The sequence below is a fragment of the Amblyomma mixtum genome, chromosome 6 (assembly GCF_055824585.1).
Source record: "Amblyomma mixtum isolate Tamu chromosome 6, ASM5582458v1, whole genome shotgun sequence".
In the NCBI taxonomy this organism is placed as follows: domain Eukaryota; kingdom Metazoa; phylum Arthropoda; class Arachnida; order Ixodida; family Ixodidae; genus Amblyomma; species Amblyomma mixtum.
The window spans coordinates 80,161,968-80,189,926 of NC_143017.1; the positions used below are offsets into that span (position 1 = coordinate 80,161,968).

Sequence of the window (27,959 nt, forward strand, 5' to 3'; positions counted from 1 at the left end):
TCTCTCGGACAGAACGATGCACATACTCACCTTTAGGCCTGGCTACTGGAGAGTACAATTTCCTTCCTTCTATCTTGCGGCTATCGCTGAAACATCATCATTTAAGACGCTGCTTTGTCAGATTTAGAGACTTCTAACATAAAATTATGTGCGTTTTTATTGCTGTATGGATCACTATTTCTTTTTTTTTCGTATGCTTGGGTGTGCGCGTGTCGGCCGTTGCATTCCGCGAAATGTTAGATGCTGTGTTTTTTAACTTCTGAAGGTAGGATTTCTGTTGTTTTGTTTTTATGAGACCTTGCTATATGTGCATTTTTTCAAGTACCTGTTAGGTATTTTTTCCCGTTCTCTTATTAATTTGTACCTGGCTTCTTAAGTTGTTTTCTGCTTTGAGCCCTTTACATTTTGTGGCGTATATTTGTAAGTTACTTTCCAGAACCCCCCTTTGTAATGCCTGCCTTGGCCTTTAGAGTATTCAAATAATCCTACGTTTAATTCCTACACTCTCACCTAAATGATGTCCACCTTGCCATACAAACCACCTGCACAGACCTAACGGACATTTCTCTTATAGCTTTTTTAATATAAATCTGTAAAATGTTAAAAACATCACCCGGTATAAAAACGAACATCATGTTAAACAACCCCAGGTGGTCAGATTTAATATGAGGCCCTCCACTGCGGCGAGTCTCGCAGCTTATGTGTCACCTCGGGGCATTTATCGCCCGATAATCAAACAAATTAATCGGCTTTGCACCTTGGCGCAAAGTCCCAGCATATGGTTGGGACTCTGACGCTGCTTTAGTCAGCGATTATGTCACCATTTGAAATGCTAGCGCCAAAAGATTTCGCACGCTTTGCCTCGAAGCTTCACACATTCGGCTCGTTTAAAGGTATAGAAGTCTACAACTTCTTTAGTTGCCATTTAAAGAACCCCGAGGAAGTCGAAGTTTATCGGAGCCCTCCACTACGGCGTTCCTCATTGCCTGAGTCGCTTTGGGACGTTCAACCTAGAAAGCCATGAAACAAAAGGCACTGACCAACAGCTATGTGGACACGAAATCAGGCGCATTCAGATAAAGATTTTTTGCACGCTGGAAGCAAAAACTTCGGCCACGTTAGCAACAATCCTTGACGCAAGTGCGCAGCCACCTATTGTATATAAAGACACACGTGTGGAGCGATAATAGGATGCTCTTTTATCTTATGTGAGCGTTGTACCTGTAGTTGAGGGCAACCCTCGCTTCCGTTTTTCCTGACAGGTATCATCTGCATATCCGAAAGTGCGAAGCTGCTTAGCGTGTTACCACCATTCAGCTCCACGTGACAACGTACTGTGCGTGACCTCAGATGTGCGGCGTTTATCGGCGTGCAAAATATTTGTCACCCCTGCACGGCACTCGAATGCAAAAACGCTAGGTGGGCGGGAAAGATCGGCATTCTGTAAGGAAAAGCTGAGCGGTGCGTCAAGCACAATGAGCTGCCAAACTCAAACGCTTGCCTGTCGCTTGATTGCCGTCAGAGCAAGATGGGCTTCCACAAGTTCAGCCACCGCAGCGACTGCCTGCGGTTTCACAGCGAGGGTCAAACCTTTCCGAGATATACCCAGACTGCCGTCTTTTCCAGTGGTGGGCAGTTCATGGATATATTCGCGCCTGTTAGGTAAGTGTATGTGGGTAATCGATGAAGCACAAATTTTTCCAAAAGAGTTAGCATTCGTTATAACCTAAAATACATGGTGGTACATGAACGTCTGATGTGCATGCACGTGGCCTTTTATCTGAAAAATGGTGCATAGTTTACGTGTTGCTCAAGTAATCATTCGATCGTGCGTGATTACAGCCGTCTTTTAGCTTTATTTCTAACTTTTTTTGGTGCAACGTAGAAGACACATGTTACCACATATTCATGACAGCCAATGTTTATTGTTTGGGCAGTGAAGGCACTTGTTTTTTCCAAGCCCGTTTACTGATATCATCCTGTTACATTGAGTTATTGTGGAGCTAATTGGGATCCCAAGCGAGCAACGGTGCATGGTTGAAGTAAGGCAAAGATGGTACTGTCTATAATCTAAAAAAAACTGCACTAAGAGTTTACCTTGGCTCAAAGACGAATGGTTTGCAGATGCCGAAAATTTTTGTTTGGGTAGCGGAATTATTCAATTATTTGCAAACCGCTGATTGTTGTTCATGGTACTGGTGCCGTTCAAGTCCTTCTGAAATGAAAATTTACGTAGGTACATGGAAACATTTAGAAATTCTCACTTGTCTCTATTCCTGTAGCAGACACTTAGACTTCCATGCTGTCGGGTAGCGGGCGCCATGAATTTGCCCTGAAGAAAATTATAATGGCAATTTTCATGAAATTTACGCCACACTTCTGCAGCACCGCGAGCTAGTCCATCTATGGACGATCGATGCGCTCGGGAGGGCGCCGGTTGAGGTGCTCGCAGGTGCATCCAATCGTTGCTGTCTGAATTAAGTGGTGAAAATAAATTTTAGAAGCAATTTTACATACATTTTTGGATGATAGCGAGCAAAAAGCTGGTGAGTGTCATTGCGTGAGTTTTCTAGTGCTAGCGGCAGCAAGAAAGATGATAATAGTAAGTTTCCATGCTTTAGTGGCACGCTCACACGATTTCCATCTAGACAAAGCAGCATGCCACATTGTCCACAGCGCAGATTGCTTTTCTCGAAGGCTAATTCCCCGTCTCACAATCAGGCTCCTTAACGGTGTCGCACTGAGCAGTGCTCTCCTTTTCTAAACTTATCATAACTGAGAATTTAGCTTCGACCACCAATAAGAGCAACCATATACTGTACTTAGATCCTCGAATAAGAGCATTCTTTGTCGACATCAGTGCGTTTAAATTTTCTCCAAAGAGCACGCCGACTTTCCACTGTTCCGCTCTAACGATGGACGTTTTCAGGCATGAGCCAGTGATTTCTTCCTCTTTACTAGTTTATTAATTTACAGCCTTGAGCATCAAAAGACTACTTGGCTGACCGGTAGTTACCACCATCGGTGAAGAAGCGCCAGTCAATAGTATGATTTAAAAACATGCAGCTCCCCTTAACGTCGCCACATTGAGCCAACTGAGGTGCCCCTTTAGGTCGTGAAAATTTTCAATGCTTGAGAGATGCCGTAAGATTATGCTGATAGTTTAAGTGGGTTCGGCAAAGACACTAATACTCAGTCAACTAGAAACACGTTAGATTGTGCTTGATTCCCAACCATCTATTTCGCTCTCAAATGCGCTTTTCATGCATGGTAACACAAGGCAGAAATCGCTCTAAACCCTCCAAAGAAATTGCGCTTTAAGAGGTGGATTCCCTTTTTAGTTTATGTCCATATTTTCAGCATTTTGTTTTCAAGCAGTCGGCTAGCAGGTAGCTATGACCGCAGAAAAATGTACAGTACAAAAAACAAAAAAAAATGCGCGAATACAAGCCACAGAGAGGCTTGTTCATTAGAGGCTCTTGGAAGGCTTGTTCATTATCTTCAATGTGTTCACTGTGTCGCCAGGATCACTGATCTCTGTCCATCGCGAATGGTTCTACGCATGTATCATAAACATTGTGTTGTACTGTAGTAGCTGAGATAAGATATGCTTATTTCTGCTAGGGCACTTTGAAGGCAGCAATCATGCAGTGGAACCGGCCACCAACCTTGTGTCAGAAGAGCGGTTTTCAATTTAGTAGCGCTCTTTACGATTAATTTGCATTTAATGCATATGTATTTGCACTGCTCTAGGGGCGACTGAATGTGTTGGAAAGACCGCAAAATGGCGCGTTTAAAAGGCCCATTATCACAGGAAACCGCCACCCCGACGAAAGGCACAGGGTATCCATGGAAATGCATCGCAAGTACGGCCCTATCTTTGTCGAGGAACTTCCTGGCCGGTACTCTTTGGTACACCTGTCCAGCGGCTCCGACATCCGAAACCTCTACCAGGAGGAGGGCAAGGAACCCTTCCGGTTGGGAGCCACGCCCTTCAAGTTCTACCGCCTCTCCAGGCCGCAGTACTACTCCGACGCAGGCATCCTGAACCTGTAAGCTGCCGAAAAATGCGTCTATTTGTAGGGAATATACGCCAGACATGAAATCTGTTACAGACTTTCGATCTGGTACAGGCTTCGCGAAAGATGAAGGGAGTTTTTTTTTTTATGTAGAACACTGATTTTGTGGAGTTGTCCTCACCGTCCGGTTAATGAACGGCGAAGAGCACCAGGCGACGGTGACACGTTAGCCACTGCGAGCCAATTCGGTGAGCATCGTGAAATGTGCGTCTTTGCTCGAATCTATAGTCATACAGCTGTGATACACATGGGTAAGGTTCAAATAGGGAGGTAAGCGAGGCATTCTAGACTTGCAGAGAACGCAGGCGTGTGCGTTTTCCATTGGAAACACTAACGAAGACTGTTTTACTTCCTTCTACGCAGCATCCTTCCACTTAGTCCTGAAAAGCACCTGTGTGAGCATTCTGCAGTGTCATATTATGTAAATTCCGTGCGTGCATGAAGCTAAAAGAATGAGTTCATCTCACGATTGGCCGACTCCATTTTCTTTGTTTGCACTCGACAAGTTGTCCTCAAGAAAAATAAATCTTGAAGATGGCTTTTTTGCACTTTTTTCTGTGCCTCTAATAATTGGGTTTACATCGATCAGAAAGGCTGCATTTCGTAAAGCTTTCAAAGCTGCTCAGTTTGCCAGGGAACCACCCTATATTAGTATCCTAATAAAATGCAACCAAGCTTTTAAAAAAGACGCAGTGTCCTAGCCCACTGAAACCAACTGAGGGTTGCTAAGAGTCGCATGGTGTAGTTTTCAGTGTTTTTCGTTCTTCAAAAATAATTAAATAGTAAAGACTAGTGAGTTAAATTTTCGGCCATTCACTTGAAGAGCAAAGTGCCAATGCCGAAGTTGTAGATGGTCTCAAAAAACAGCTAGCGATACTGTTTACACCAAGGTACGATTTACGTAGCTTTATTTATTGGCTTACAAAGAAAGCTACCACGAGACCAGCTGCTGGTTTATATCTTTGCCACGATGTGCACGCGAAGATTGATCGTGGATAGCACTCCTGAAAAAACCGGATTTTGTTCTCCGAGACACGTCTCGGGACGATAGGGCTGCACCGTTGTCAAAACCATTTTTTTATTGTTCGAGTTATTTATTAAGGCCGGTAAAAAAAAAATGCGCTATGTAAGCGGTAGCTTGCTACATATATTTAGTGAGCTGTCATTCAAAACGATTACAACATTTGTTTGACATTTCATTTCTGAAGCCAATAAATAAAAGTAGACGCGTTTATCTTTTCTAAAATAATAAAGTTTGGAGCAGGAGGAAAATACAGCACACTAGGCTAGGGTACTGTCAATAGATCTCAGTGTGTTTCATTATGCTAGGGGACTCCGCGTTTTCTAAAAGCTCAGGTATGTAAATTTACCTGGGACATCTGGGTATTTGTGATACTTGTATGCGCCAGAAAAAAAGTATGAATCCTTACACCAATACCTGGGACATCTGGGTATGTGTGATACTTGTATGCGCCAGAAATAAAGTATGAATACTTACACCAATACCTGGAACATCTGGGTATTTGTGATCTTGTATGGGCCAGAAATAAAATATGAATCCTAACACCAATACCTGGGACATCTGGGTATGTGTGATACTTGTATGCGCCAGAAATAAAGTATGAATACTTACACCAATACCTGGAACATCTGGGTATTTGTGATCTTGTATGGGCCAGAAATAAAATATGAATCCTAACACCAATACCTGGGACATCTGGGTATGTGTGATACTTGTATGCGCCAGAAATGAAGTATGAATTCTTACACCAATACCTGGGACATCTGGGTATATGTGATACTTGAATGCGCCAGAAATAAAGTATGAACCCTTACACTAATGAATAAAGGCTCTCTTTGCTTCGTCACACTTCGCTGCACTGAATCTCTTTCTAAATACCGATTCACCTGGAATTCGACGCGATTTGTGTGCCTTCTACAAAGTGAATCCAAAATACACTGTAAGGGATCGGTAGTGTGCGCGGGGTCATCGGAACGCGGCTGGGGGCGCTCAAAGCGGAGCGTCTCCTTTCTCGGAGCGCGGCCGCTCGCGAATGCGCCGGGAAATACGGGTGTCCCCCCGCCCTGCGGTACCGATTCGCGCACATGCTGGCACGAATGTGTATTTGTGTTTGTTTTTATTTTTATTTTGTGGTGGAGAGAATGTTCTATTCCGCACGTGCTGGCACGACAGTGCGTCTGTGTTTGTGGAAAGGGCGTTTTGCCCTACGGAAGCTGGAGGGCTGGCCAGGCTCTCGATAAACCAATCATGTGAACATTGTAACATGATTGGAAGCCACCAAATGTGGGCCGGGCCTTTAGGTCTTTAAAACCGGGCCCAGGAGCCGGAATAGGGATTCTGCGCTAAGGTGAGATGCTATGCATCTTCGGCTATGCCGAGTAGGGGTCTCCCCTAGTGTTAGCCAGTTCCACCTTTTTGTTGTTTTGTGCTTTTGCTGCTTAATATATCTCCAGTGCCTTAACTTGTATATGCAATGTAAATAGCTGTACATAAACTTCAAGTATTCGCCTTACCCCTGCATCTCAACTGATCACAAGACCGTCTCTGACGGGGCACCCCTGGTGCGAAGGAACGCTTAAGTCTTCGAGTTAAGCTGCTATGATCTTGTGTACAAGATCGCAGTATTCATAAATAAATAAAATAAAAATCAATAAATAAACAAACCGTCTCTCGCGGGGCACCTCTGGTGCAAGGAGGAAAGAGAACCTGAAATTTACTTACACCAAACAAAGCAGCGACTTTCGTCAAGCTAAAAATCCTTCTTTAATTAAGCACGCTACCGCTACACGTTTGATATTAAATTTTAATTGTTTACATGGTAATACTTCTCACCCGCAGTAAAAATGTTGCCATTGACACTGATCCTACTGATGTTCTTCTGTGTCCTCGCAGCCAGGGTAAAGAGTGGCAGAAAGTCCGGTCCACCACACAGCCGCACACGCTGCGTGTTCGCACTACAAAGTCGTACGTGCCGGCCATGCACAAAATCGCTGAAGAAGCACTGGATCTAATCGATGAACATATGGACGAAAACGGCGAAGTCGGAGACTGCTTCCGTCTACTTCAGCGCTGGGCCCTCGAAAGTGAGTCTTTGCGACTGCCTCGTGTGCCCTACTCGGACTGTTCTGTTTAGTTTAATCAAGTTCAGTTCAGTTCAGTTCAGTTCAGTTCAGTTCAGTTTAGTTTAGTTTAGACTGTTCAGTTTAGTTTAGTCAGTAGCCGACTAGTTGGAAAAGTCCCCTAGTGTCGTGGAGGGGCCCCAGGTAGCTGCTGACCCCGTGTTAGGTTTTCCTGTCTCCGACGGTCGGAGCCCGCTGCGTATGGTGAGTGGTCGGGCATCCCGTGAACGGGGCCGCACCATTGGACAATCTCGATGCTCTCCCTGCCCTGGCCAGGCAGGCCAGCAATGGAGTCGAGACAATCGAAGCATCTGAAGAAAAACCTTGCTGTCCCCATTCCCAGCCTTTGTCCCAACCCATTCGCTACAACCATTCTTCCCATTCACTTGCCCATCCCTTCCGCTACTTCCCAGGGGAGATCAGGGGAGTATCCCCGGGCCCGCTCCCCCGGCTGTGGGTCGCTATAGTAGCTTTTCCCTTTTTTTTTTTACTTTTCCACCTACGGGTGGTGAAATTACAATTTCCCTATGGGCCTGTTCTTTTATTTTCGAATTGGGTTAAGCCGGTTTGTACGTATGTGGTGCAGGCAGGGGCTTATTATTTTTATTTCCTTTTCGGTGGCCTCAACCTATTCATTGTTCAGTGAGAGGGTAGTTGCATTAATGAGTCCGATGCGTCAGGGAATAGCTTGTCTAGGTTCAAATAAAAACAAATGTAAACATAACACAGCTACGTAAGACGGTCGGGCCCAAGATGAAATCTGTAATTGCTTCCTTGCGTCGGCGACAGTTGGTGAGCTTCAGTATATATTTTTTTGTTTTTATAAAGAGTGAAAATAGATCAGAAAGGGAAGTGACCTAGCGAAGGCAATTGGGAATAAATAAAGCGTGCTAACAAAGCAGGACGCATAACTGAACAAATTACACCACAACACTCCTCTGTTAATGTCCCGCCGCGGTGGCTCAGTGGTTACGGCGCTCGGCTGCTGGCCCGAAAGACGCGGGTTCGATCCCAGCCGCGGCGGCTGAATTTCGATGGAGGCGAAATTCTTGAGGCCCGTGTACTGTGCGATGTCAGTGCACGTTAAAGAACCCCAGGTGGTCGAAATTTCCGGAGCCCTCCACCACGGCGTCCCTCATAGCCTGAGTTGCTTTGGGACGTTAAACCCCAATAAACCAAACTCTTCTGTTAGTGAGTAGCTGGCAGCAATTGGCAAAGTACTTGGGTGTAAAAGAAAAGCAACGGCGTGCCACATTGGTTTTTTCTTCTTGTAATTTCTGTGCAGAATGTACACGTGACGTCGTGCACAAGGACTAGATAATGCGCAGCGATGCAGTTGCAGCTCCGTTTCTTCAGCAATGCTGTCGGTTTATGTCTCCCAGCATAGAGTCTCAAGGCTCTTTTTATACAGTGGAGAGCAGAACGTGGATAGGGTCTATAAATAAGAACATGGAAGGAAAAAAAAAAGTCATTAATACAGCGGGCTTGGCAAAGGCAAATTATGAGCTCTGTATTTTTTCGAAACGTTTGTTTTTTACTTTAGGAGTAGTACGTAAAAATTTTTGCATCAGTTTCGAGACCCCCTTTCGAAGCTCATTCATTTGGCTGCGTACAGTACCATCTTAGCGTTAAGTGCGCACAATCATCAGTGTCTCGTTAAGCTTGAAGGAGATAAGAGACTCATGAATACACCCACCATATAGCCTTTCTTTTGCTCATCAACTGCAGTGTTGTTGCTATTTTTGCTGTCTTCTTCACTGCGATTTCCATCTGTCTTCTGAGCCCGCCATCGCTGCCAGCGGCTCTACTCAGCGCAGGTTGCGCACACTGGCGTAAACTCTCTTCAGTTTCTTTGCCTTAAAATGGCAACCAGGAAGCCTCGATCCCGACGTGACCAGAGCTGCAAAAACTTTTACATAAGTTTATTGTTTACAAGCAATGACGAAGTGTACTTGAAGACTATTCTGCGCTTGCTTTGTGACACAGCGAAACGTTTCATAATACCTCTTTGATGCCATTGTTATCTCTCGATTGAGTGACTGAACAAACTTTGTTGAACAATACTTCCTAACAGTGCGGTTGAAATCACTAGTCCAGGGCTTCATTGGTCGCTGCTGCTGTGCTGAGCTTTACCGCCATACTGCTGCTGTGAGTCTAGGTCCGAGCTGGACAGCACATCCTACCAGTGCTCGAGCGTAGGGGTTTACACTCTAGCTATCTTATATTTTTATATGCTCGTATCATGCGGTATAGGGCTGCTATTTCGTTACAAAACTGGCATTTGCTCTTGTATAGGGGTCAGCCGCGGTGGCTAAGTGGTAAGGCGCTCGTCTACCGAGCTAGAGTAGCCGGGTTCGAACCCGACCGCGGCTGCCGCGTTTCAATGGAGGCGAAACGCAGAAAGGCGCCCGTGTGCTGTGCGATGTCAGTGCACGTTAAAGAACCCCTAGGTAGTCGAAATTATTCCGGAGACCTCCACTATGGCATCTCTTCCTCTTTTCATTTTTATATATGAGATAACCGAGATATATGAGTCAGATACTCCGCCATTTCCTTTCGCCAAAAACCAATGTACTCTTGTATAGGTCTTGCAAAATTTTAACGCGAAAAACACGGACAAAAAGACTTCCAGTTGTTAGTCAGCGCTCGTGTCGTCTGCTCTTTCTGTCCGTGTTTTTCGCGCTAAAATTTTGCAAGATGTATGTTAACCAACTCGCCCAATATGCAGTACTGTTAATTTACATTTCTTGTATAGGGAAGGCCTGGTACATTTTGTTCATGGGGTGGTGACTGCGAATCGTAATAATGCGATAGCATCATAGATGGCGTTCATGAGAAAACCCGGTTTCCGCCTGCACATGTGACCAAAGAGCGGATGACCCACACAGCCTTGACTTACACGATCGGACATTCCATGGGGACTTGAAATGTTGAAAAGCCATGGTATTCAGCAACGGATCACCCGAGCTGGCTGATATATATCTCCAAGTTAGAAAGAGTGCAGAGGATAGCGGCCCGTTTCATTTGCAATCGATACAAACGAACAGATAGTGTATCTGCTATGATCAATTCTATTGGCCTAGAATCCCTTCAGACAAGGCGCACTGAAGCAAGATTGAAATTTTTGTACCTAATATATAATAACCTGATTAGAATAAATACCCATGATTATATTACTCCTGTTTCACGAGCAAGTACGCGTTATAACCATGGAAAAATGCTGCAAGAATTTCGTGCATACTCTAACACAGTTAAACACTCATTTTTTTTTCAAATCAATTGCAGAGTGGAATGAATTGCCGAAGTGTGTAGTGAACAGCCAAAATGTAGAAACGTTTGTTCATAATTTGAGAGCCTTTTCTATGTGAAACCCTTGTCTTTTTGGTTTCATTTTTCGCATCATCGTTTGCTCTTGTATGAAGTTCGTGCGTATCTTGTTTTTTCATTTGTATCTGTGCTCATGCCCCTGCTCATGCCTGCTTGGAGTCGAGCGACTCTGCAGTATTAAATAAATAAATAAATAAATAAATAAAAATATGTTGTAACCGCTGGAAACGGGAGGTCTCTAACATCATCAGGTGAGGTACGGGATAGATTACAGGGGCAGTGAGAGCTGACCTTGCCAATAAATCAGCCACCTCGTTGAAATAGATACCCGAATGACCAGGTACCCAGACAAAGCGGACCTCCCTTACTGTGCGCGGAACAAAAAACCTAAGGGAAAGCTTCAATAGAGAGGTGCGGGAAGTTTGGAGAGAGACTAAAACTGAAAGGCAGTCTGCAAGAATAAGTACCCGTGCTACATGCCTCGGAATTTTAAGAAGAGCCAAACCAAGAGCAAAAAACTCTGAAAAGAATACAGGACTATAATAAGGGATACGAACGGAATAGCTGAGAGCCAGATCCTGTGAATATATCCTAATCGCCGCCTTCTCACAGCTCCTGGAAGCATCACTGGAGAGAACAGCATGATGAGGAAAATGCTGTAAGTGTTCAGCAAGAAGACCATTTAGGATATTTGCGGGCATGTGTTTTGCACGGGACGGAAAGATATGGTCGTAATAGAAGACGGGGTCAGTCTGCGTGTCGGCAACTCCTTTCAAGGAGGTCAGATCGACCTGAAGCGGAGCTAACAGGTTCTGCGTGAACCTAACTTGCGGAAGCTGAGAACGTGGCCAATGATTAGAGAAAAACGGGTGTGGGTGGGATAGAAAAATAGGAGTATTAACACCGAGGGCGAGGTCAAAGGATCTGAGGAAAGTACGCACCGTGAATAGTTGGAAGCGGGAATATAGATCGAGAATACGGGCTTCCAGGTAAAGGAGAGCACTTGAAGCTAATTTTGGGAGCCCGAGGCATAGGCGTAGGGTACGCGTTTCCAGTAAGGCTAAGGGCTGCAGCTTGTAGTTTGCGCTACCAGAGTACAAGACGCAACCGAATTCCAGAACTGGTCTCATATAAGCCTTATAGAGAAACAGTAAGGTGTCACGACGCATGCCAAAATGTTCATTGCCTAGCCGTGTCAGCCGGCCCCGAGAATGTTCACCTTTAATAACATTATTCTTAATATGCTGGCACCAGTCCAAACTTGGGTCGTAAGTAACACCTAGGTATTAACCGACTCCACCTGCGGAATTGGGGTGGAACGGTAGACTAGAGCGATGTACAGAGGGGTGTCTGGAGGAAATACCAGCACGCCACACTTGCTGACATTAAGTGATAAATTAATTTGGTCCAACCAATCTTCAAGAGCAGTCAGGTATGCCTGCAAAGACTGGTAAAGAGCATGAGTATTCTTTTCTGAGGTGAAAAAGGCTATATTGTCTGCGTATACAAAAACCGTAATGTTGGGGTGAATGGGGATGTCCCGAACCAATATGTTTAAAAGTAGAGGTGACAGAACAGATCCTTGCGGCTCAGCCCTGGATTGTACATAGGTATTAGAACAGAAAGGTACGTCTGTACAGAATAACAATCTGCCTTTTAAAAATTCACAAATCGAGGCATAAATGTTGTGCGGTGGCTGTAGCTATGCAAGTTTGTTAAGAAGGACAGTGTGTTTCAGGCCGTCATAAGCCGTAGCAACATAAAGTGTCACCAAGGCCGAAACTTCCCTCTTGCGCATTGAAAGTCTGATTCGGCTTCATAGATCCACATGCGCGGACCATACAGAACAACCGCGACGAAATCCAATCTGCACAGATTTGAGGCCGTTAACGGCATTAACGTGCTTTGTGAGGCGACTGTGTATTCATCTTTCGATCAACTTGACTAAATTTGAGGTTAAAGCAATTGGCCGTACAATGTCTAATTGAATTCCATTCTCTGCATTCTTCAAAAGCAAAATTATTTTCGCAATCTCCCAAATCTGAGGAATCCGTTTTTTCCAATGACGTGTTTACGATATCAAGAAGGTTAGTCCGAGATATGAGAAGGTGAAGTCTTGCGCTAAAATCTCCACCATGCCCACAGTCACCCCATCAGATCCCGGGGCGGAAGACTGCATGGAGGAAACAATTGGCAGGAGCTCCGACACATCGACCTCAACATAGTCCGAGCTGGCGGCGAGTGTTTGTAAAGGCTCAGTTTTCTGCATCTGGAAACGCAAAGCCAGCCCCTGAGCGATACGTTCAAGGTTTCACTTAGCCTCCTGAGGAGACAACAATATCGACTTAGTGCGGTTGGCGGCCAGAGAGTTCTCATTGTGCGCCATCAATCTATATAGAGCCTTCCTATGCTGGGGACTTGAGAGATACGCATTTAAATTTTGTTTATTTTACTCTTTGTCTCTTTTGACAGTTCGTTTGAGAGATGCAGAGAAGAACCTGTAATTTATCCAGTTAGCTGGTCTCTGATTATAGGAAAGGCTTTTCCAAGCAGCTTTGACTTCTGGTGGCTACGGCATTTTCTTAGCTGACCGATTTGTGAACTGGTGATATATACTCGTCGTCAAAGTCTGTAATGTTTAGTGTCCCTTGATACGAAAGCATAGGCTCCACCTTCCCGTGAGCATACGTGTGAGGGTACCAATTTGTGATCTGTCGGGTAGTGGCATGAATGTCATTGTTCCCGTGAATGGACTCAAATCAGAAGTCCAAGTTATTTTTGCGCAACCTAGCTTATGATTGTTAACTTTGGAATCCTGGCGGTTCTTTTCAAAGATCAGTTCTAATAAAGTTTCTACAGGCGGCCTCCGAATAGGTAATAACAATCTGCGTGGCAAGCAAAGATCGCAAACGCAGTGGCAATCTCTTCTGCTTAGTTAGGGTCCTTGATGTGTATTGTTGCAGAAGTAATAGCATTCAGTGAGTTCTTTACTGCTACCACAGATATTTTGCTGTTTACATATGATACGGCATCCCTATAAAGAACGTTGGCTAATCATCCGTATCATTTGTGGAGGAAGACTGCGCTGGCTCTGCATGCTTCTGTATTCTAGATGCATGTTTACGAGCAGGCAAGTTAGGCAAATTTTTTTTCTGATTTCCGTGAAGACTTCGACTTTATTCTTTGCGTGCATACAGTCGGTATACCTAGTCTCTTTAGCCCTTTTCTGCCAGTATAGGAATTTTTTGGGAGTGAGATCGGCTTCTATATGTTCGTACAGTATGTTATGCAGGCCTAAGTTTTTTAGTTTGTGGGTGGATGTATTGATAGGGAGTCGTAGAGCTTGTTTGTAGGCTTTACTATTTAGGATGTCTATCTTGTCTTTCTCACTTTTTTAAGATCAGTTAGGAAGCACTCACTCTTCATTTTCCATGAGAAGTTTTTTGCGCAAAAACCTGTCATGGCAAATGAAGAATCAGACCAACTAGCCCGAGAACAACACTTGTTGAATTCTACTGGTGTTGAAGGCATGTACGAGACATATTGTATCTTCTTCTTCCATGCCATGCCAAGAGGCGAAGATTGGGCCTATCATTCTGAACACCTGTGGTGTTATTTCAGTAAACCGGTTCACAGTTATAATATTGCCTACATCCTCTTCTCTGTGTAGGCGTAGAATTTTTGTGTCCTTAGTATTCTGATTTATTCTCTGTAGATTGGGAATGAGGTGTTGCATTATTAATGATAGTTTCGATTTTGATGGTGAACACAGTAAGCAGCATTAGGTGTCGTATTCTCGGACGGTGTGAGATGCTTCTTTAAAACGAACAACATTATACTAATGTGCTATTTATTTATTTATTTATTTATTTATTACACGTTCCGACGCGGCAAGAATGCATCTTCGCAGGTTGCAATGACAAAAGCATTTCATACACAATTAGGCCGAATGAGCAAATACGATAATATACTAAAAAATACACAAGAGGACAACTTCATACCATATCATGTATCAGATATGAATGCGCGGAGACAGTGTTTATTCGAGTATTCAACGATGCTATCTGGTAAGCTATTCCAACGACTGATCGTGACAGGGAAAAAGCACCTTTTTAATGCATCTCTCCAACGTTTTATCTCAAGTTTTTTTTCCGCTGATAGAACCTTCTGGTTCAAAGATGAGTTTCTGGAAGTTGACCAGCAATTGCTGAAGTTCACAGTTTGAAAACAGGTACGATGAATTATTTGTAATCTAAAGTGTTTTATTCGCTTGGATAAATGATTACAACCGAGACGGTCTTTTAAAGACGTGACACTAGCTAAAATGTTGTGATCGCGAGGCGGGAAACTGGAATCATTTTTAGAACGCTTTTAAGCATATTGCATACATGAATGAATTTGGGATTCCATGCTAAAGAGGCGTTCTGCAGAATACGTCTTATGGAAGGGAAATACAAACGTTGTTTTACATTAATTGGCTTTATGCTAAAATTATGGTTAAAGAAATTAAGCATTGTGTGGGCTTCGGATATATTATGATCAACTTGCCTCGTCGAAGCTTAGATTAAAAGTACACGCCATGATACTTAGAGTTGAACCTTTTCCGACACGAATCCAGTTTAATGAACATGGGCCGGAATTAGGCTAGGCTTTCGACTGAACGATAACTGGCAATTTGAAGTGTTCAAGGACATTTTTACAGAGAACACCAGCACTGAATAAAATACAAGCTGCACTGAAGGTTCAGTGCGACACAGCAAAGCTCGAGGACGTGATAAATCCTACAACTATCGCCAAAGAGCCGTGATTTTCATGTAACATCCGAAACAATATACATAATATAAAGCGTTAACATTATGGGCCCCAGAACTAACCTTTGCTGTACACCAGAGAATACATTGGCATGATAAGAGTACCAAGGATTCATCATTACACGTTGGATGCTGCTCTGGTTAGGAGAGAAGACAGTTAAGATCGATGAGGTCAAGAACAAGAGAAGACAGCTCATGTAATAACAGTTAATGAAGTACAGAATCGAAGGCTTTCCTAAAGTTGGCAAATGGAAAATCTCTCTAATAACCATGGTGAAACGAACAAAGCACTACGTTGCCAACCTCAAGCAAATGACAGAAGCGAGATCAAGATGGTTTGGTTTGGTTTATTGGGGTTTAACGTCCCAAAGCGACTGAGGCTATGAGAGACGCCGTAGTGAAGGGCTCCGGAAATTTCGACCACCTGGGGTTCTTTAACGTGCACTGACATCGCACAGTACACGGGCCTCTAGAATTTCGCCTTCAAGAAATTCAGCCGCCGCGGCCGGGATCGAACCCGCGTACGAGATCAAGAGGCATTCTCTATATGCATATAATACTCATTTTGTGTAGTGTATTTTATGACTGCAATGCAAGCTATATTCTCAAACAATTCGCAAATCACATATCTTAACAAGTTGGGTTGGTAATTAAGAAGAGAAATTTCTGAACCGCAATTAAACTTATCAGTCTCAGTCATAACAACATCAACGCTCTTATCACCTCGAGAGAGAACTTTTGTGCACTCAATATTGAGAACTTGTTACTAAGACTTCTTGTTTACCTCGTTTCACTCAACCCATTTACAAAAGGGTCTTTCACAACACGAAATTCGGAAATTTAAATGTAGCTGTGGCCAACGGTAAAATTTATTTTGATATTTATTGCGCCGTCAGATTCAGATGAAGACATTAACATATGCTACTGGTATTGAAAAGCTATTGACAGCTGCAATTCTTATTGAAAATGCTAAATTAGCAATGAGAAGATGCGGTAAAAGTATTCGTGATGCAGCACTAGCGAGCCATTGCATGCTTCTACAAAGATGCCGTCATGACTGTGCGGTAAGACAACTTAGGAGCTGTCGACATATCGCTGACAGCCTGTTTTGGCGGCCATCGACATTTCTGTTGCTGCAGCACAAGAAATGGCACATGCCTCTGCCGGGGTTGGATTAATGGTAGGAAGAATCAGCTGTGAGAGATACAGGCACAACAGAACAGCAAAAAGAAAAAAACTGTGACTGTATATTTATTTATTTATTTCATAAACACTGCCGACTGCCCTTTGGCGGTCAAGGCAGGAGTGCAGAAAGAAAAAAAAGAAAAAAAATTACAAAGTGGTAACAACAAAATAACAGCAACAAAGGGCGATTACAGTACGAGGACAAAATTCAATAAGACCAACGGGAAGCAAGAAAAAAGTACAGGCAAATCATCCGACGTCAAACAGACTAAGAGAACAGAATAAAAACAAGGAAACCGAAATACACTGTGTACTATACACGCTACTGCGATATATGAGCCGAAACAGCAGACAAGAAAGATTCTGAAGATACCAGGTTGGTGATATCGCTTGGCAGTCGGTTCCATTCGGAAATGGTGCGTGGAAAGAAGGAACAAGAATATGCTTTTGTTCGGCATCTTGGCATCAAGATAGTCCTTTCGTGTTTGTTACGGGTGGGGCGTGTTGTATTGTATTGCATGTAACTCTGAAAATTCAGTTTTGTTTTATTATGTATGATATTGAACAACATTTTTAGTCGGTGCTGCTTGCGACGGGATTCAAGCGTGGGAAGCCCAGATCTGTTGAGCAAATCAGATACCGAGACCTGCCGACCATAAGCGTGATAAATAAACCGGAGTGCTTTCCTCTGGACGCCTTCAAGATTTTTTATATCCGTTCATTCAAGATTCCGTTGAAGATTCATTAGGCGACAAAAACAGAGTTTAACGGCCTACAGAGGCAAAAAATAATTAACTAGTCAATAGCCATTGTCTCTGCAGAGCCTATTCACGTGACGTCATTTGCGAGGTGCGCCTGTACAGGTAATCATGGCGTTACAACATTGGCGCCTCACTGTGTCGCATCCACAGCGGAGGGATAATCTGGCTGTCCGGAAAATCTGATAACGTCCACCTTTAGATTCAGGGATAACGCCCGTCTCTAATGCCTCCGGATCAATTCACCTTTAAATGTTTGCCTTCCGACGACAAGCACGACTTTTCACAATATTATATAAAAAACAGGCCACAAGAGTGCTTGATGACCGGCGCTCAATTTTGATAATTACTTTAAGCATTATTAATGTTTTCTCGCGCAGGCATATCTCTCGTTTCAGCGGATGCGAAACTTGGGTGCTTACGGAACCCGCTTGACCCGACGTCTGATGGCGCCGCGATCTTGGACGACATGAGAACAGTCTTTGAGTGCATGCAGAAATTTGGATACCGTTTTCCATACTTCCAGTACTTTCGCACGCCCACTTGGCGCCGTTTCGAGAAAGCCATGGATGACTTCACTGTGTAAGTTTGTCTAGCATTACATATTGCTTAGTTACTTGTCGACAATTTATTGGGAGGCTATCCTTAAGAAGATGCACACTGAAAATTCTCGTTCCTGGGCTATTTCTCGTCTACTCGCAGCTCATGAGAAGAGCAGGAACTGATCGAGAAGAGCAGGAAAGAAGATATAGATGTGATAAACCATGAAAAACTATTTTTCAACTCTCAGTCCGTAAATTATATACGTAGCTAACACTGTCAAATGACGGATCAGAAAGAATCAAAAGCGAGCAGTCACAATATGAAATAAACTGTAATGATAAAAAAATTCTAAAAACAACGTACGAAATAACCACCGTAAATGAAAATATCAGAGCAATAGCATTCATAACCATTACAAATTTGCGTAGCAAAATCAGTGGTAGGAAGAAGCGTTTGTTAAATACTTCACATCACTAAAAACAAGCACAGCGATAAATCCACGAAAACGCCGGAAAAGCAGAGTAGTGCTTAAAAGAGATTTGAATATGAAAAATTGTTATAGCATGAGCGAGTGTTCATTGGTCAGACTGAACTGGGGCGTTGATCGCAGTGGAACACAAATTCTCGGTAAAAGAAACGGTCACAGAGGAAGCAGCAAAATTTGGCTGCACATTTCTGAGGAAACAGCGGGGTGGGAAGTGGCATCCTATTTCGATTGCGGCAGTCGCAAGAATGTGAGCACGTTTTTCATTTTGCTGGCACAGGAAGAAATCCAATTACTTAAAGGGTTGATAAAAAGAAGGCGGGCCCATTAAAACGATAATTTTAGATTTTGTGCTGCATATTTATTTGCGTTGTGTTGTCCCTTACAACAGTGCTTTTGCTTCGTCATCTTCTTTTATCCCTGATTCCGCTATTGCTTCATGTTTCGAGTCTACAGCAACTATTGGTTAGAATCTGTTTTATTTTTAACTTCTTACATTTCCAGTGGATCGAAAGCTCTGGCTGCGCTCTTTCTTGTTTTTTTTTTCATTTTGTATTGCGTTGTTCTCTCTTTGGAAATGTTTTTTGGAAGCTCCGCAGGCGGTTTCATTGTGTATATATTTTTTGCTAATCGGCTCTGCTACTAGCCTGTAGGCCATGTGCTGCAATATTTAGCTCTTAGCTAATAGACTGAGATGCCTAAAATGAACAAACCCATCAACAGAAGAGGTACACTTAAGGATCACTTCTCTGCAGGTCAGCTGGCTATATGACTGCGCTACAAATGAATCGATTATTAATGAATTTATTGAACAGAGACTGGTTGAAATTATCGGAGTAGGAAACGGAATTTCGATTAACTCAAATGAGACTGAAGGATTTCGCTCACTCATTTAAGGGATGCTTGCTGTAGATCCAGCTTTCTACAAGAAATTATTACACCGTAAAGCGTTCACGGCGCTGCTCAAGAGACGTTACGAAGTAAGTTTCGTCATTTATTTCCAGACGGAAATTTATTGTAAAAAAAAGTCGCCACCGACATTGAGACATTTGTCGTAGCGTGCAATCGTTTTGAAGAAACCACTCGGGCAAAACTCGGTGCCCTTCGGTGCGAGGACTTGCCGCCCAGCCTGCTCTACCTTGCCATTGTTTTGCAAGTGGCGTCCCGAGAGTGCGGCTCTGAATGCAGGGAACTGATGAAAGTTTGATGGGGCAAGATCGGGGCTGCAGGCTGGGCGATCCAATCTCTGCCTTCCGAAGCGACGAATCAGCTTGTGTCAGCCTTGCTGTGTGTGGTGAAGAGCCGTGGTCTCTTTCTTCGAACAGCTGACCTAAGTTTGGTGAGGGTATCGCAGTAGCGTGCTGCACTGATGGTGCTTTCACGGAGGAAAATCAAGGAGAGTCACACCTTTCGCGTCCCACAACACTGTGGTGATAACCTTTCCTCGTCTTGTTCGTGTAACCCGGAAGAGAGCATATTCTTCCATTACTTTCAGACGGTAAGTCGGGAACGTTTCCCGAAAAGAAATTACCATATCATGCGCGCCTACTCCGATTTTGCGTCACGGTCTAAAAAGGCAACTTTGCGCCGTGAAAATACCGCATTCGCTAAGAGTGGTTGAGATAACTTTAGATGTGCGTATGATTAGACCACGGTCACGTTAATGCCACCAGCATGCTTCTCAGCAAAGTGGCGTAGTTATTCAAGTCACTACGATTGCGTGCATGCGGTAGAAAAATAATTACAGCTGAGCGCTTAGCTTCAGAAAAATGAAGCGGCTTCTTCGATCATTTATTGTTAACTGAACAGCTCAAACGTGTCCATTAATTGTAGTAAATTGTTTCTAGTAAAGGACCGGATATTCTTGTGCAGTTTTTTTTGTTCTGCGTTTGTGTTTGTACCTTATTTTGCAAGGTATGTTGTAGTTGTACCTTATGTTACGTGCTCTTCAGAGGAATATTCCATGCTCTTCACGTTCTGACGATGCTGCTCCCACTTTTGCAGGCGCATTTATCGACACATTCAAGAGGCAGCTCGGCGCATACAACACGAAGAATCGGACAGCGAGACCACCTTACTACAGCACCTCTTAGCCGACAACCGGCTGACATTTAAAGAAGTCCTTACGTTCACTAGTGACTTCAACCTAGCTGGAGTTGACACAGTAAGTTTCTAGAAGCGACTGCAGCGGACAGGCCACCCTAAAGCTAAAATTTTAAGCTTCGGCAGTCTCAGTAAATTCCACAAGACACGAGCCTAGGGAATACCTTTACTAAGAAACTGATAACCTCATTTCAGACGTCCGGGGCGACAACCTACTTGTTGTTTCATCTGGCTAAAAACCCAAAGGCACAGAATAAAGCCCGCCAGGAAGCACTGACTGTCCTTGAAGATGCGTCAACTTCATTTGAGCAACTGCAGCCTGACAAGCTTCCGTACCTCAAGGCTTGCCTAAAGGAAAGCTTGAGGTAAGCAGTTCGTCATTCCGCGAAAGTTGTACTTAATTTCCATTTGTATTTTCGAATTCACCAGGAATTGTATTTAAGCGAGAGAATATTCATCAACCCAAAGCATTTGTGAACGTTTCCGACGCACTCCGATGTGCGCCAGAACAACAGTAAGCATAAAATAGACTGCTAGCGTTAAATGAAAAGGCAAATACCCCTGAGACATTGGGCCACATTGGCCTTATTGCTTGTGATCAAACAACTGCCTTGGACAACTGTCTTAATTTGCTCTTTTTGCAGGCTAAACCCACGCGTGCCCGGTATCTACCGAAAAGTGGACCACGACGTTGTGATGTCCGGTCACGTGGTTCCGGCTGGGGTTGGTCCTGACTGTTTCTTGTATTTTAAACGCTTCGTAAGAGAGGTCATTCTTGCAATCACATTCATAAACACCGGCATTTCAAATAAGTAATAAATGTGAAAGTATACAGCAACAGACTGCCTCTTGAACGAACGGTCTAACTTTCATCTTCGCGCGTGTCTGTACTCATTCACATGCATTCTTTTCTGGTAACACATTGATTCGGGCCAGTTGATTGCTCTCCGGTTTTTTCAAACAAAATCAGTTGGGAGTGCAGCTCCACCCTGTACTGTTTGTTCTTGGTCTTCCGTGTGGGTTTTATGTGTGCTGCGAATCTTTTCTGCTTCTTTTGTGGTTGGTAAGAGAGCCCTGTCTTTCTTTTCCGCAGGTGCCGATGCTCGTAGATATGTACGTTGCAGGTCACATTGAAGAAAACTTTGGAAGTCCAGAGCTATTCCTACCAGAGCGTTGGCTAAGAGTTGACCAAGCAGCTGTGCCCCATGACAAATATGCATCTCAGCCTTTCAGCTTTGGACCACGGATGTGTTTGGGTCGGAGGATGGCGCAGCTCCAAATCCTTCTTCTTGCGTCCAAGGTAGCGTCGAAAAAAAAAGAGAATGGAGTTCTTGCTAATTGACTATTTGATTGAATATTTTGGAACCCCAGTTAAACGTTCGATACAAGCCACTCATATAAAATTATAGGAATATGTTTTTCGTGTGATATAGAGAAATATATGAAAATCTACATGCTTTCCCTTTGCTCCGTATTGTGTCCATAAACTTTCTTTATATCTATATAAGATTTCCATAGAGTAAGCACGACCTCACATGGCATCCGCATGTATCTATGTGCGTTGTCCGTATACAAGGTATTGTCGAACGTTTTTTGTTCTAGCAACATTGCGATTTAGCCCCAGAACATCTCCGGTTAGAAGAATTTGGACGGGCGCGTTCTTCGAGCAACCAATAACCGCAGGGAACAAAAGAAGCATCGAAAGATGGCGCCTCATCTGCACCGGCACCTTCTCAAACATTGCGCGGAATGCTTCGCTTGCCGCGCTGCCTTTAAAACGAGAGCGACACGCGTCGTCTGCGTCGGCGCCTTTTCAATCGCTGTGCGAAACGTATCGTCTGCACCTGCACGCTAGCCTTGGAACCGAGCATCACATCATCATCAGCACCAATATTTGTCCACAAACGTAAAAACCATATATACACCTTATCATGCCTGTATTATCCATATAGTTATTTGCAAGAGATATAGAATTATGGGACTCGTGATGTGGAAAGTTTCAATAGGGAATAACTTGTAGCAACGGCTATGGAATTCTAATGAAGCTAGCCAGCCTCTCAACCACAAGGGAGGCAAACGTTTCTAACTTTGAACGGTTTTAAGGAACCCTGCAAGTATCCCTAATGGGAACCAGTTTCGTTGGCCAATTCATAACGTACAATTCGTAATTTGATCTTCATTGGCGGTATTTAAGGGTTCTGTACTAGAGACCAAAACTTGCTGCTACCGAGCACTCACCTGGAAGACAAAACTACTCACCTGCTTTTCACACAACGCAGGATACAAGAAAGAGAAACTTGAATGGCGATGGGCTAATGTTTGTTTCGAATCGGCGTTAACCGTAAGCGATTTTTTTCATTGGTAGAGCACCGATGTAGAACCTAATGGGAAATAATTTCCTTTATCGGATAAATCAGGAGCTCTTTATTCTGCTCATATTCTCTAGTTTAATAAACTAAATTTTTATTTTCATGATAAGCATAAGTTTGAGCGTACTGCCACAGTGAATAAATGTGTCTATACCACGTTCTTTGCCAAAATTTTGTCTGCTTTCAGAGTGCTTTGCTATCTTGATGACAGAGAGAATATTTCAAGTTGGACGTATAACTGCTCCATAACGTAGAACTGCTCTATACTGCGCTCGTGGTGTTTTCAAGCAGCAGCTTTCGAATAATTTAACTGATTTCTAGTTATTCCCATGCGTCACTGGTGATCTCCAGAAAACAAAAGTGATTTAAAGTAATGTTGAACGGATCGCGAGCTAAAGGCCCAGCATGTTTTCTTCAGTACGAGGTTAGCAGGCTCGCAAGGTACGCATTCGGGATACGGTAGTGCACAATACCAGCCATAGTGGACATTGACGACAGACTTGGCCCATTTATCTCGAAAAGACGGCCTATCCCCAAGGCTAGTATCTTGGCCTTCCTGTCGAGGACGCCTAATCTGAGACTGAAGTAGGGGACTAAGTTTGCTGCAGACAGGCTTGGTGGTGCAAAACACTTACGCAAAGCGGTCACTGCCAGCACTCTCTGAACAGTGGATGCACAGGCTCATACGATCACTTGAACTGGTTGTATTACACGATAGAGCACCGAAACGTGTTGTATAAAGCAGTGGAACTGGAAAAGATTTTCCCTATCAGTTCTATAAATAGGCAACAAATCTACAATAATGGAGCAAAATGTCAGGATAGAAACACTGCTGATAAGAAGGCAGCCCCAGAAGATAAAAAATCACTTGCACTATTACTACTACTACAACGGCCGCAACGCTACTCAGCCAAGCTGTTCAAGAAACAGCAGCCATGCACACATTAGGCTGTGCGAGTGCCAGTTAGTTTGGATGCGATTCATATTAAAATTACTCGCGTTTTCCTGTGAAGTTTTAGGGACGGGTGCAGCTGGCGCTTATGGAATACTGCGGAATAAATGTGCTTGAACTTGCCCTGGAGGCGTGTCTCTTTCAATGTACAGACAAAGCAACTTACCGTCGGCTAGCATATGGAAAGCCCGAACCAATGTACGCGCTCAAAAAAAGCACCTGCCTCTTTCCATCTTTGCCCCATAAGCAATTTGCTTAGTTTGTTTCTTTTAATGTAAGGAAAAAAGAGGGTATCCAGCGTTGACGAAAGCTAACAACGTGCACGATGCGTTAAAAGTTCCCAGGTCAAAACGTCTGCTGTACAGCATTATATTCTGGCACTTAAGACACCTTTGAAGCTACCCAGGTACTCAGAAGTGAAAATGCTTCTTCTCCTACCTCAATTTTGGTGCTCGGGATTGTCGTAATTGCCTCACTATGCAGCTCAAAAGCAGACCACAAGGCCTGGGACCTTTTGACACCTGATGACCATATAATGCCATGCGTATTAAGACCAGTACCAGCTCTAACACGGTGGCATAAAAAATAAAATCACAAGCATATATTGAAAAAGGAAGGTAAAGAATGGGGCTACCAGAGTTGAAAGGAGTAGGGAAATAGCCACCGTCTGAAAAATTATTCGTCAAGATGTCCGGTTAAACATGTTGCTGAATATATATAGTTTGCGCCGTTGTAGTTGCGTTTAAGTGACCTTTTTCTTGTGGTAACCCAGATATTAAGATAACCTATGAAGTGTAATGGCATCTAAAGAAGCCATGACGCTGTGCTGGAGGAACGACTAAGCGTTAAAACTGCCATGAGAGGCGCAACGCTAAGCAACTTTCACATAAAGGCAGACATCGATGTCACCTGATATCATTTCACTGTGTTTGAGCAATGCCTAAATATTGCAGATTACCACTTGTGCGTCGTCACTTTTCCCGAGGGCCTTTGCGCTTCTAAAAGGGAAACGTTTGCGAAATTTCATACGCCCACGCGAACTCAAGGTGGTCGCTGCCGAACACGTTAGTGACGCCATGCCGTAGACTTTTCCCCCCCAAAAAGCATTCAGTTGCTAGCAGCAGCGATGGGCAGCCTACTTTTGTGCGTTTTTTGGCCTTGTTTTTTCACCATGCGCACGCTAATGTGCATCCGGCAGCATCTTAAAAGCGAATTCAAAGCGGAGGCAAAGTTCTCACTGTTGTATGCTTCGTCGTTTTCACAAACGGCGCAAGGCCTAATGCTCAAAGCGTAATTAACACGACGTCCATGTACTGTGTCTTAAGAACACGCGACTAACTTTGCTACTACTTTCTTGTGTCTTGCAGATACTCCTGAAGTACGAGATTCAGTGTGACAAAGAAGACATTGATTTTCATGGACGACTCATCAATGTCCCGAAGCATCCAGTGAACATGCGCTTTAAGAAGCTTCCCTTCGAACCAAGCCCTACAACTTCGAACCAAGCACTTTGAAGGCTGAGCTCCGAGACAACGATAACATTGCCAGACTTCGGCACAAAGTTATTACACTACAGAGTTAAGAAATACGACTGCGGCACTAAACCGGCGTCAAGCATGAAGATCAGTTTTCTACAAGATAACTTAAACACGAACAGAAAAATGATAAGATCATAGCCAGGCAAAGCTCAATACTAGAGCAGATTAATCTCGCTTTCAAGACGCGAAGACTGCTCCTTAATGTGCTGATCAACATCGCTTGCATATCCCTTCCAAGATCTAATTCGTCTGCGTTTTTATGTGCACATGTCAGTCCTCTCGTTCGCGTTTAATTTCTTGCTTCTGGAAAGCAAAGGCTAACCACGAGATAGGATAGGATAGGATAACTTTATTTAGCACTAGCGCAAGTGCTTTTATGCGGTTAGATGAGTCCATCCGCAACGGTCGGTTGCCCTGATTCCAGGGCTCCGCTGGATGCTGCTGTCAGCTGAGCTCGCCGTATCAAACCAATCTGGTCATCGCGGCAGTCGCTGCAGAGCAGGCCCTCCCATTTGCTCCGCACTTGGGTTTGTTATAACTGGGACGACGTTGACTTTTTGACATGCCCATGTTATGTGATACAGTGTAGGTTTTCCATGGCACCACTGACAATTGTGTGCGTAAAGTGTGGGGTGAATATTACTTAGTGTGTTTAGATCTGGGTGTGACCCCGTTTGAAGTTGTCTTCATGTGACAACCTCTTCTTTGTTTAAGGATTTGTGCGGGGGTGGGTACCGCATCTTGCTGCCTTTGTAGTTGTTAAGTATGGCCGATTATTCCTGAGGTACTGGCAGGGATTCCTCAAGGTCGCTGACGTTGGATGCTCGGTAGTTAGTATATCCTCGAGCTATCCTGTCCGCCTCTTGGTTTCCTGCAACCCCCGTGTGCCCCGGTGCCCAGATGATCTTATGTTTGATCGGCTTGTGTGGTTCTTCATGTGTTTGTTGCGTCTTGCAGACTACAGAGCGGAGTATGCGGAGCGCTCTGTGACCGACTCTACCGCAAAGATAGTTGCGGCAGGCAGCTTGTGAGTCACTAAGAATTGTCAGTGACCGCCCAGTCCGATAGCCCTCCGCTGCCGCTAGAGCGACGGCCGCTTCTTCAGCCTCAGCTAACGTGCAGTCTTGCAGTGAGGCGCTGGTAATCTCGTGTAATTCCGAGTTGACTACAGTTACCACTGCGTTGTTGGTGTCTTGTCCCCTTGTCATAGCGTATGTGGCAGCGTCCACATACACTGTTGTAGGCTGGGATGCGTGTGTTTTCTGTAAGCGGTCGGCTTTTGCCTCCCTGTGGTCTTTGTGGAGGTTAGGGTGCATGTTTCTTGGTATCGATGCCACCCTGAGCGTGCTGCGGTACTCATCTGGAATCGTTTCAGTTCTCAATATTTCTCGAATTTGCTCGGTGTAGTCCAGTTTCTTTAAGAGAACTCTGCCTGTGGGGGTCTGCTGTAGTCTGCGCATTTGGGCAACATGCTGCGCTTCCCGTAGTTCCTCGAACGTGTTGTCCAGTCCCAAGGCTAAGAGCTTTTCAGTTGAAGTGTTATGGGGTAGTCGAAGCGCGGTTTTATACGCTTTGCGTAAAATCGCGTCCGCCTGTTGTATTTCACTCTTGATATGGTTGTAGTACGGGAGACTGTACGTCGCCCGGCTGACCACTACGCTCCTGACCAGCTTGAGTGTGTCTTCTTCTCGCATGCCATGACGTCTATGTGAGATGCGCGTAATCATGCGGGCCACTTGGAGTGTAGATGCCTTTAATAGCGCGAGGGTATGAGTACAGCGTTGATTTGACAGTATCCACATCCCTAGGACACGTATGAGTGAAATCTGCCAGCTTTGTGTAGCGATCAGCCTTGTACGCTCTCTTGTCAGGTTAGCGTTGTACTCCGAATTACACAATGCAAAGAACGTTAAAAACATGCTGCATCTAGCTTTTAATGACCGCAGGAAAAATTGAAGTGAGCAAAATCATTCATGTAAATAAGCGAAGTCCTAGTTCCAGAAAGTTGTGAAGTTTTTCAGTGATTGGTTGATGCACCAAGCGTAACTGATACTCGGATTATAATAAGCCGCGGCTGTAACCTGAAATGTGGCTTCCATTTGGTGACGTATAATGGCGCATAAATGACGTGGATCGCAGCCGGGATCACTTTTACCGTGGCAGCTAATAAATACCCGTCGTTGGGTTTGCCGTCGATGTAATAGTATTAGTATCAGTAGTAGTATTAGTACAATATGCACTGGTCACTGGGTTTCCTGTCCATATAATAGTAGTAGTGTTAGTATATTAGTAGTAGTAGTTAGCGTAACCGGTGGGTGCGTTGCCATGGGAATCGCGGGAAATGTCATTACCCTGAAAGGAGTGTACGACGAGGGGAGGAATGCGTAATGGGAGAGAGGTATGCCAAGAGAGGAGGAATTTACTACTAGAGGATGGTTGCCGGGGAAGGAGGAGTGTATGGCGAAATTTTATGAATGCGTAAGCTGATACCCTGACACAAGAATCACAGGCAGTGTGGTTACTCGTTAAGGAAAACAGTATGGCGAGTCAGGACGAATGCACGACCAGGCTGTGGTTACCGTAGAAGGACGGGGGGGGGGGGGGGGGGGGGGGTATGGCGACAGCGTAAGAAGGCGGAAAAGGGGGTGGTTGCCGCGGACATGACTCCG

General features: G+C 44.2%; 1 protein-coding gene across 1 annotated transcript; it reads left to right on the top strand.

Moving 5' to 3' along the window:
- Positions 1 to 1,475: 1,475 nt before the first annotated feature.
- On the top strand, positions 1,476 to 25,430 carry LOC149339501 (putative cytochrome P450 49a1). The gene is made up of 9 exons (XM_089550493.1): positions 1,476 to 1,662; positions 3,815 to 4,052; positions 6,994 to 7,184; positions 17,682 to 17,883; positions 20,333 to 20,492; positions 20,627 to 20,796; positions 21,076 to 21,154; positions 21,525 to 21,731; positions 25,120 to 25,430. The coding sequence occupies exons 1-9, from the start codon at positions 1,476 to 1,478 to the stop codon at positions 25,264 to 25,266; spliced, it is 1,581 nt and encodes a 526-aa protein (XP_089406619.1). The 3' UTR covers positions 25,267 to 25,430.
- Positions 25,431 to 27,959: the final 2,529 nt, after the last annotated feature.